This window comes from Oncorhynchus tshawytscha, unplaced genomic scaffold, assembly GCF_018296145.1.
Source record: "Oncorhynchus tshawytscha isolate Ot180627B unplaced genomic scaffold, Otsh_v2.0 Un_scaffold_3377_pilon_pilon, whole genome shotgun sequence".
Classification (NCBI taxonomy): domain Eukaryota; kingdom Metazoa; phylum Chordata; class Actinopteri; order Salmoniformes; family Salmonidae; genus Oncorhynchus; species Oncorhynchus tshawytscha.
The window spans coordinates 27,501-38,715 of record NW_024609477.1 but is presented as its reverse complement, the minus strand read 5'-3'; the positions used below and the strand labels follow the sequence as shown (position 1 = coordinate 38,715).

General features: G+C 53.9%; 1 protein-coding gene across 1 annotated transcript in view; it reads right to left on the bottom strand.

Annotated features, from left to right (window-relative positions):
• Window positions 1-10,535: 10,535 nt before the first annotated feature.
• LOC121844945 (protein FAM83G-like) overlaps window positions 10,536-11,215 on the bottom strand; it is a 20,150-nt gene continuing 19,470 nt past the window's right edge. The window contains exon 3 of the mRNA XM_042315475.1: window positions 10,536-10,586. Coding sequence (XP_042171409.1) covers window positions 10,536-10,586 — 51 coding nt within the window. The remainder of the gene's footprint in view (window positions 10,587-11,215) is intronic.

The window sequence follows — 11,215 nt, the reverse complement described above, 5'->3', positions numbered from 1 at the left end:
TAGATGTCGGTCAGCCTCCTCTCCCTCCTATAGATGTCGGTCAGCCTCCTCTCACTCCTATAGATGTCGGTCAGCCTCCTCTCCCTCCTATAGATGTCGGTCAGCCTCCTCTCCCTCCTATAGATGTCAGTCATGCTCCTCTCCCTCCTATAGATGTCAGTCAGCCTCCTCTCCCTCCTATAGATGTCGGTCAGCCTCCTCTCCCTCCTATAGATGTCGGTCAGCCTCCTCGCCCTCCTATAGATGTCACTTCTCTCCATCCTATAGATATCAGCCTCCTCTCCCTCCTATAGATATCAGTCAGTCTGTCTCCTCTTCCTCCTATAGATATCAGCCTCCTCTCCCTCCTATATATATCGGTCAGCCTCCTCTCCCTCCTATAGATATCGGTCAGCCTCCTCTCCCTCCTATAGATATTGGTCAGCCTCCTCTCCCTCCTATATATATATCGGTCAGCCTCCTCTCCCTCCTATAGATATTGGTCAGCCTCCTCTCCCTCCTATAGATATCGGTCAGCCTCCTCTCCCTCCTATAGATGTCGGTCAGCCTGTCTCCTCTCCCTCCTATAGATATCAGTCAGCCTCCTCTCCCTCCTATAGATATCAGTCAGCCTCCTCTCCCTCCTATAGATATCGGTCAGCCTCCTCTCCCTCCTATAGATGTCGGTCAGCCTGTCTCCTCTCCCTCCTATAGATGTCGGTCAGCCTGTCTCCTCTCCCTCCTATAGATGTCGGTCAGCCTGTCTCCTCTCCCTCCTATAGATGTCGGTCAGCCTGTCTCCTCTCCCTCCTATAGATGTCGGTCAGCCTGTCTCCTCTCCCTCCTATAGATGTCGGTCAGCCTGTCTCCTCTCCCTCCTATAGATGTCGGTCAGCCTGTCTCCTCTCCCTCCTATAGATGTCGGTCAGCCTGTCCCCTCTCCCTCCTATAGATGTCGGTCAGCCTGTCTCTTCTCCCTCCTATAGATGTCAGTCAGCCTGTCTCCTCTCCCTCCTATAGATATCGGTCAGCCTCCTCTCCCTCCTATATATATCGGTCAGCCTCCTCTCCCTCCTATAGATGTCACTTCTCTCCATCCTATAGATATCAGCCTCCTCTCCCTCCTATAGATATCAGTCAGTCTGTCTCCTCTTCCTCCTATAGATATCAGCCTCCTCTCCCTCATATAGATATCAGTCAGTCTGTCTCCTCTCCCTCCTATAGATGTCGGTCAGCCTCCTCTCCCTCCTATAGATATCGGTCAGCCTCCTCTCCCTCCTATAGATATCGGTCAGCCTCCTCTCCCTCCTATAGATGTCGGTCAGCCTCCTCTCCCTCCTATAGATGTCGGTCAGCCTGTCTCCTCTCCCTCCTATAGATGTCGGTCAGCCTGTCTCCTCTCCCTCCTATAGATGTCGGTCAGCCTGTCTCCTCTCCCTCCTATAGATGTCGGTCAGCCTGTCCCCTCTCCCTCCTATAGATGTCGGTCAGCCTGTCTCTTCTCCCTCCTATAGATGTCAGTCAGCCTGTCTCCTCTCCCTCCTATAGATATCGGTCAGCCTCCTCTCCCTCCTATATATATCGGTCAGCCTCCTCTCCCTCCTATAGATGTCACTTCTCTCCATCCTATAGATATCAGCCTCCTCTCCCTCCTATAGATGTCACTTCTCTCCATCCTATAGATATCAGCCTCCTCTCCCTCCTATAGATGTCGGTCAGCCTCCTCTCCCTCCTATAGATGTTGGTCAGCGTCCTCTCACTCCTATAGATGTCGGTCAGCCTCCTCTCCCTCCTATAGATGTCGGTCAGCCTCCTCTCCCTCCTATAGATGTCAGTCATGCTCCTCTCCCTCCTATAGATGTCAGTCAGCCTCCTCTCCCTCCTATAGATGTCGGTCAGCCTCCTCTCCCTCCTATAGATGTCGGTCAGCCTCCTCGCCCTCCTATAGATGTCACTTCTCTCCATCCTATAGATATCAGCCTCCTCTCCCTCCTATAGATATCAGTCAGTCTGTCTCCTCTCCCTCCTATAGATGTCAGTCAGCCTGTCTCCTTTCCCTCCTATACATATCAGTCAGTCTGTCTCCTCTTCCTCCTATAGATATCAGCCTCCTCTCCCTCCTATATATATCGGTCAGCCTCCTCTCCCTCCTATAGATATCGGTCAGCCTCCTCTCCCTCCTATAGATATTGGTCAGCCTCCTCTCCCTCCTATATATATATCGGTCAGCCTCCTCTCCCTCCTATAGATATTGGTCAGCCTCCTCTCCCTCCTATAGATATCGGTCAGCCTCCTCTCCCTCCTATAGATATCGGTCAGCCTCCTCTCCCTCCTATAGATGTCGGTCAGCCTCCTCTCCCTCCTACAGATGTCGGTCAGCCTGTCTCCTCTCCCTCCTATAGATGTCGGTCAGCCTGTCTCCTCTCCCTCCTATAGATGTCGGTCAGCCTGTCTCCTCTCCCTCCTATAGATGTCGGTCAGCCTGTCTCCTCTCCCTCCTATAGATGTCGGTCAGCCTGTCCCCTCTCCCTCCTATAGATATCGGTCAGCCTCCTCTCCCTCCTATATATATCGGTCAGCCTCCTCTCCCTCCTATAGATGTCACTTCTCTCCATCCTATAGATATCAGCCTCCTCTCCCTCCTATAGATATCAGTCAGTCTGTCTCCTCTTCCTCCTATAGATATCAGCCTCCTCTCCCTCATATAGATATCAGTCAGTCTGTCCCCTCTCCCTCCTATAGATGTCGGTCAGCCTCCTCTCCCTCCTATAGATGTCGGTCAGCCTCCTCTCCCTCCTATAGATGTCGGTCAGCCTCCTCTCCCTCCTATAGATGTCGGTCAGCCTCCTCTCCCTCCTATAGATATCGGTCAGCCTCCTCTCCCTCCTATAGATATCGGTCAGCCTCCTCTCCCTCCTATAGATGTCGGTCAGCCTCCTCTCCCTCCTATAGATGTCGGTCAGCCTCCTCTCCCTCCTATAGATGTCGTCAGCCTCCTCTCCCTCCTATAGATGTCGGTCAGCCTGTCTCCTCTCCCTCCTATAGATGTCGGTCAGCCTGTCTCCTCTCCCTCCTATAGATGTCGGTCAGCCTGTCTCCTCTCCCTCCTATAGATGTCGGTCAGCCTGTCTCCTCTCCCTCCTATAGATGTCGGTCAGCCTGTCCCCTCTCCCTCCTATAGATGTCGGTCAGCCTGTCTCTTCTCCCTCCTATAGATGTCAGTCAGCCTGTCTCCTCTCCCTCCTATAGATATCGGTCAGCCTCCTCTCCCTCCTATATATATCGGTCAGCCTCCTCTCCCTCCTATAGATGTCACTTCTCTCCATCCTATAGATATCAGCCTCCTCTCCCTCCTATAGATGTCACTTCTCTCCATCCTATAGATATCAGCCTCCTCTCCCTCCTATAGATGTCGGTCAGCCTCCTCTCCCTCCTATAGATGTCGGTCAGCCTCCTCTCACTCCTATAGATGTCGGTCAGCCTCCTCTCCCTCCTATAGATGTCGGTCAGCCTCCTCTCCCTCCTATAGATGTCAGTCATGCTCCTCTCCCTCCTAGATGTCAGTCAGCCTCCTCTCCCTCCTATAGATGTCGGTCAGCCTCCTCTCCCTCCTATAGATGTCGGTCAGCCTCCTCGCCCTCCTATAGATGTCACTCTCTCCATCCTATAGATATCAGCCTCCTCTCCCTCCTATAGATATCAGTCAGCCTGTCTCTTCTCCCTCCTATAGATGTCAGTCAGCCTGTCTCCTCTCCCTCCTATAGATATCGGTCAGCCTCCTCTCCCTCCTATATATATCGGTCAGCCTCCTCTCCCTCCTATAGATGTCACTTCTCTCCATCCTATAGATATCAGCCTCCTCTCCCTCCTATAGATGTCACTTCTCTCCATCCTATAGATATCAGCCTCCTCTCCCTCCTATAGATGTCGGTCAGCCTCCTCTCCCTCCTATAGATGTCGGTCAGCCTCCTCTCACTCCTATAGATGTCGGTCAGCCTCCTCTCCCTCCTATAGATGTCGGTCAGCCTCCTCTCCCTCCTATAGATGTCAGTCATGCTCCTCTCCCTCCTATAGATGTCAGTCAGCCTCCTCTCCCTCCTATAGATGTCGGTCAGCCTCCTCTCCCTCCTATAGATGTCGGTCAGCCTCCTCGCCCTCCTATAGATGTCACTTCTCTCCATCCTATAGATATCAGCCTCCTCTCCCTCCTATAGATATCAGTCAGTCTGTCTCCTCTCCCTCCTATAGATGTCAGTCAGCCTGTCTCCTCTCCCTCCTATAGATATCAGCCTCCTCTCCCTCCTATATATATCGGTCAGCCTCCTCCCTCCTATAGATATCGGTCAGCCTCCTCTCCCTCCTATAGATATTGGTCAGCCTCCTCTCCCTCCTATATATATCGGTCAGCCTCCTCTCCCTCCTATAGATATTGGTCAGCCTCCTCTCCCTCCTATAGATATCGGTCAGCCTCCTCTCCCTCCTATAGATATCGGTCAGCCTCCTCTCCCTCCTATAGATGTCGGTCAGCCTGTCTCCTCTCCCTCCTATAGATGTCGGTCAGCCTGTCTCCTCTCCCTCCTATAGATATCGGTCAGCCTCCTCTCCCTCCTATAGATATCGGTCAGCCTCCTCTCCCTCCTATAGATGTCGGTCAGCCTCCTCTCCCTCCTATAGATGTCGGTCAGCCTGTCTCCTCTCCCTCCTATAGATGTCGGTCAGCCTGTCTCCTCTCCCTCCTATAGATGTCGGTCAGCCTGTCTCCTCTCCCTCCTATAGATGTCGGTCAGCCTGTCTCCTCTCCCTCCTATAGATGTCGGTCAGCCTGTCTCCTCTCCCTCCTATAGATGTCGGTCAGCCTGTGTCCTCTCCCTCCTATAGATGTCGGTCAGCCTGTCCCCTCTCCCTCCTATAGATGTCGGTCAGCCTGTCTCTTCTCCCTCCTATAGATGTCAGTCAGCCTGTCTCCTCTCCCTCCTATAGATATCGGTCAGCCTCCTCTCCCTCCTATATATATTGGTCAGCCTCCTCTCCCTCCTATAGATATCAGCCTCCTCTCCCTCCTATAGATATCAGTCAGTCTGTCTCCTCTTCCTCCTATAGATATCAGCCTCCTCTCCCTCCTATAGATGTCGGTCAGCCTCCTCTCCCTCCTATAGATGTCGGTCAGCCTCCTCTCCCTCCTATCGATGTCGGTCAGCCTCCTCTCCCTCCTATCGATGTCGGTCAGCCTCCTCTCCCTCCTATAGATGTCGGTCAGCCTCCTCTCCCTCCTATAGATGTCGGTCAGCCTGTCTCCTCTCCCTCCTATAGATGTCGGTCAGCCTGTCTCCTCTCCCTCCTATAGATGTCGGTCAGCCTGTCCCCTCTCCCTCCTATAGATGTCGGTCAGCCTGTCTCCTCTCCCTCCTATAGATGTCGGTCAGCCTGTCTCTTCTCCCTCCTATAGATGTCAGTCAGCCTGTCTCCTCTCCCTCCTATAGATGTCGGTCAGCCTCCTCTCCCTCCTATAGATATCGGTCAGCCTCCTCTCCCTCCTATAGATGTCACTTCTCTCCATCCTATAGATATCAGCCTCCTCTCCCTCCTATAGATGTCACTTCTCTCCATCCTATAGATATCAGGCTCCTCTCCCTCCTATAGATGTCGGTCAGCCTCCTCTCCCTCCTATAGATATCGGTCAGCCTCCTCTCCCTCCTATAGATATCGGTCAGCCTCCTCTCCCTCCTATAGATGTCGGTCAGCCTCCTCTCCCTCCTATAGATGTCGGTCAGCCTGTCTCCTCTCCCTCCTATAGATGTCGGTCAGCCTGTCTCCTCTCCCTCCTATAGATGTCGGTCAGCCTGTCTCCTCTCCCTCCTATAGATGTCGGTCAGCCTGTCTCCTCTCCCTCCTATAGATGTCGGTCAGCCTGTCCCCTCTCCCTCCTATAGATGTCGGTCAGCCTGTCTCTTCTCCCTCCTATAGATGTCAGTCAGCCTGTCTCCTCTCCCTCCTATAGATATCGGTCAGCCTCCTCTCCCTCCTATATATATCGGTCAGCCTCCTCTCCCTCCTATAGATGTCACTTCTCTCCATCCTATAGATATCAGCCTCCTCTCCCTCCTATAGATGTCACTTCTCTCCATCCTATAGATATCAGCCTCCTCTCCCTCCTATAGATGTCGGTCAGCCTCCTCTCCCTCCTATAGATATCGGTCAGCCTCCTCTCCCTCCTATAGATATCGGTCAGCCTCCTCTCCCTCCTATAGATGTCGGTCAGCCTCCTCTCCCTCCTACAGATGTCGGTCAGCCTGTCTCCTCTCCCTCCTATAGATGTCGGTCAGCCTGTCTCCTCTCCCTCCTATAGATGTCGGTCAGCCTGTCTCCTCTCCCTCCTATAGATGTCGGTCAGCCTGTCTCCTCTCCCTCCTATAGATGTCGGTCAGCCTGTCCCCTCTCCCTCCTATAGATATCGGTCAGCCTCCTCTCCCTCCTATATATATCGGTCAGCCTCCTCTCCCTCTATAGATGTCACTTCTCTCCATCCTATAGATATCAGCCTCCTCTCCCTCCTATAGATATCAGTCAGTCTGTCTCCTCTTCCTCCTATAGATATCAGCCTCCTCTCCCTCCTATAGATATCAGTCAGTCTGTCTCCTCTCCCTCCTATAGATGTCGGTCAGCCTCCTCTCCCTCCCTATAGATGTCGGTCAGCCTCCTCTCCCTCCTATAGATATCGGTCAGCCTCCTCTCCCTCCTATAGATATCGGTCAGCCTCCTCTCCCTCCTATAGATGTCGGTCAGCCTCCTCTCCCTCCTATAGATGTCGGTCAGCCTCCTCTCCCTCCTATAGATGTCGGTCAGCCTCCTCTCCCTCCTATAGATGTCGGTCAGCCTCCTCTCCCTCCCTATCGATGTCGGTCAGCCTCCTCTCCCTCCTATCGATGTCGGTCAGCCTCTTCTCCCTCCTATAGATGTCGGTCAGCCTCCTCTCCCTCCTATAGATGTCGGTCAGCCTCTCTCCCTCCTATAGATGTCGGTCAGCCTCCTCTCCCTCCTATAGATGTCGGTCAGCCTCCTCTCCCTCCTATAGATGTCGGTCAGCCTCCTCTCCCTCCTATAGATGTCGGTCAGCCTCCTCTCCCTCCTATAGATGTCGGTCAGCCTCCTCTCCCTCCTATAGATGTCGGTCAGCCTCCTCTCCCTCCTATAGATGTCGGTCAGCCTCCTCTCCCTCCTATAGATGTCGGTCAGCCTGTCTCTCTCCCTCCTATAGATGTCGGTCAGCCTGTCTCCTCTCCCTCCTATAGATGTCGGTCAGCCTGTCTGATGTCTCAGCTCTCCCTCCTATAGATGTCGGTCAGCCTGTCTCCTCTCCCTCCTATAGATGTCGGTCAGCCTCCTCTCCCTCCTATAGATGTCGGTCAGCCTCCTCTCCCTCCTATAGATGTCGGTCAGCCTGTCCTCTCCCTCCTATAGATGTCGGTCAGCCTGTCTCCTCTCCCTCCTATAGATGTCGGTCAGCCTGTCTCCTCTCCCTCCTATAGATGTCGGTCAGCCTGTCTCCTCTCCCTCCTATAGATGTCGGTCCCTGTCTCCTCTCCCTCCTATAGATGTCGGTCAGCCTGTCTCCTCTCCCTCCTATAGATGTCGGTCAGCCTGTCTCCTCTCCCTCCTATAGATGTCGGTCAGCCTGTCTCCTCTCCCTCCTATAGATGTCGGTCAGCCTGTCTCCTCTCCCTCCTATAGATGTCGGTCAGCCTGTCTCCTCTCCCTCCTATAGATGTCGGTCAGCCTGTCTCCTCTCCCTCCTATAGATGTCGGTCAGCCTGTCTCCTCTCCCTCCTATAGATGTCGGTCAGCCTGTCTCCTCTCCCTCCTATAGATGTCGGTCAGCCTGTCTCCTCTCCCTCCTATAGATGTCGGTCAGCCTGTCTCCTCTCCCTCCTATAGATGTCGGTCAGCCTGTCTCCTCTCCCTCCTATAGATGTCGGTCAGCCTGTCTCCTCTCCCTCCTATAGATGTCGGTCAGCCTGTCTCCTCTCCCTCCTATAGATGTCGGTCAGCCTGTCTCCTCTCCCTCCTATAGATGTCGGTCAGCCTGTCTCCTCTCCCTCCTATAGATGTCGGTCAGCCTGTCTCCTCTCCCTCCTATAGATGTCGGTCAGCCTGTCTCCTCTCCCTCCTATAGATGTCGGTCAGCCTCCTCTCCCTCCTATAGATGTCGGTCAGCCTCCTCTCCCTCCTATAGATGTCGGTCAGCCTGTCTCCCTCCCGGTCAGCCTGTCTCTCCCTCCTATAGATGTCGGTCAGCCTGTCTCCTCTCCCTCCTATAGATGTCGGTCAGCCTGTCTCCTCTCCCTCCTATAGATGTCGGTCAGCCTGTCTCCTCTCCCTCCTATAGATGTCGGTCAGCCTGTCTCCTCTCCCTCCTATAGATGTCGGTCAGCCTGTCTCCTCTCCCTCCTATAGATGTCGGTCAGCCTGTCTCCTCTCCCTCCTATAGATGTCGGTCAGCCTGTCTCCTCTCCCTCCTATAGATGTCGGTCAGCCTGTCTCCTCTCCCTCCTATAGATGTCGGTCAGCCTGTCTCCTCTCCCTCCTATAGATGTGTCCAGCCTCCTCTCTCCTCCTATAGATGTCACTTCTCTCCATCCTATAGATGTCAGCCTCTCCATCCTATAGATATCAGCCTCCTCTCCCTCCTATAGATGTCGGTCAGCCTCCTCTCCCTCCTATAGATGTCGGTCAGCCTCCTCTCCCTCCTATAGATGTCGGTCAGCCTCCTCTCCCTCCTATAGATGTCGGTCAGCCTCTCCCTCCTATAGATGTCGGTCAGCCTGTCTCCTCTCCCTCCTCGGTCAGCCTGTCTCCTCTCCCTCCTATAGATGTCGGTCAGCCTGTCTCCTCTCCCTCCTATAGATGTCGGTCAGCCTGTCTCCTCTCCCTCCTATAGATGTCGGTCAGCCTGTCTCCTCTCCCTCCTATAGATGTCGGTCAGCCTGTCTCCTCTCCCTCCTATAGATGTCGGTCAGCCTGTCTCCTCTCCCTCCTATAGATGTCGTCAGCCTGTCCCCTCTCCCTCCTATAGATGTCGGTCAGCCTGTCTCCTCTCCCTCCTATAGATGTCGGTCAGCCTGTCTCCTCTCCCTCCTATAGATGTCGGTCAGCCTGTCCTCTCCCTCCTATAGATGTCGGTCAGCCTGTCTCCTCTCCCTCCTATAGATGTCACCTGTCTCTCTCCCTCCATAGATGTCGGTCAGCCTATAGATGTCGGTCAGCCTCCTCTCCCTCCTATAGATGTCGGTCAGCCTCCTCCTCTCCCTCCTATAGATGTCGGTCAGCCTCCTCTCCCTCCTATAGATGTCCTCTCCCTCCTCTCGGTCAGCCTCCTCCTCTCCCTCCTATAGATGTCGGTCAGCCTGTCCCTCTCCCTCCTATAGATGTCGGTCAGCCTGTCTCCTCTCCCTCCTATAGATGTCGGTCAGCCTGTCTCCTCTCCCTCCTATAGATGTCGGTCAGCCTGTCTCCTCTCCCTCCTATAGATGTCGGTCAGCCTGTCTCCTCTCCCTCCTATAGATGTCGGTCAGCCTGTCTCCTCTCCCTCCTATAGATGTCGGTCAGCCTGTCTCCTCTCCCTCCTATAGATGTCGGTCAGCCTGTCTCCTCTCCCTCCTATAGATGTCGGTCAGCCTGTCTCCTCTCCCTCCTATAGATGTCGGTCAGCCTGTCTCTCTCCCTCCTATAGATGTCGGTCAGCCTGTGTCGGTCCTCTCCCTCCTATAGATGTCGGTCAGCCTGTCTCCTCTCCCTCCTATAGATGTCGGTCAGCCTGTCTCCTCTCCCTCCTATAGATGTCAGGTCAGCCTGTCTCCTCTCCCTCCTATAGATGTCGGTCAGCCTGTCTCCTCTCCCTCCTATAGATGTCGGTCAGCCTGTCTCCTCTCCCTCCTATAGATGTCGGTCAGCCTGTCTCCTCTCCCCTCCTATAGATGTCGGTCAGCCTGTCTCCTCTCCCTCCTATAGATGTCGGTCAGCCTGTCTCCTCTCCCTCCTATCGATGTCCCGGTCAGCCTGTCTCCTCTCCCTCCTATCGATGTCGGTCAGCCTGTCTCCTCTCCCTCCCTGCTCCCGATGTCGGTCAGCCTGTCTCCTCTCCCTCCCCTATCGATGTCGGTCAGCCTGTCTCCTCTCCCTCCTATCGATGTCGGTCAGCCTGTCTCCTCTCCCTCCTATAGATGTCGGTCAGCCTGTCTCCTCTTCCCTCTATCGATGTCGGTCAGCCTGTCTCCTCTCCCTCTATCGATGTCGGTCAGCCTGTCTCCTCTCCCTCCCTACTCGATGTCGGTCATCTCCTCTCCCTCCTGCTCGATGTCGGTCCAGCCTCCTCTCCCTCCTTATATATCGGTCAGCTCTCTCCCTCCTATAGATGTCGGTCAGCCTGTCTCCTCTCCCTCCTATAGATGTCGGTCAGCCTGTCTCCTCTCCCTCCTATAGATGTCGGTCAGCCTGTCTCCTCTCCCTCCTATAGATGTCGGTCAGCCTGTCTCCTCTCCCTCCTATAGATGTCGGTCAGCCTACGACCTGCTGAAGAACTCTGCTCCCCCTGACACACGCACACGCAGGCTCTGCAGGACAGAGTGGTGTTGAGAGGACAGTGGACAGCAGGACATAATGACTGGTGTGTTGAGAGGACAGTGGACAGCAGGACAGAGTGGTGTTGAGAGGACAGTGGACAGCAGGACATAATGACTAGTGTGTTGGAGAGGACAGTGGACAGCAGGACAGAGTGGTGTTGAGAGGACCAGTGGACAGCAGGACATAATGACTGGTGTGTTGAGAGGACAGTGGACAGCAGGACATAATGACTGGTGTTGAGAGGACAGTGGACAGTAGGACAGATTGGTGTGTTGAGAGGACAGTGGACAGCAGGACATAATGACGGGTGTGTTGAGAGGACAGTGGACAGCAGGACAGAGTGGTGTTGAGAGGACAGTGGACAGCAGGACATAATGACTAGTGTGTTGAGAGGACAGTGGACAGCAGGACAGAGTGGTGTTGAGAGGACAGTGGACAGCAGGACAGAGTGGTGTTGAGAGGACAGTGGACAGCAGGACATAATGACTGGTGTGTTGAGAGGACAGTAGACAGCAGGACATAATGATTGGTGTGTTGAGAGGACAGTGGATAGCAGGACATAATGACTGGTGTGTTGAGAGGACAGTAGACAGCAGGACATAATGATTGGTGTGTTGAG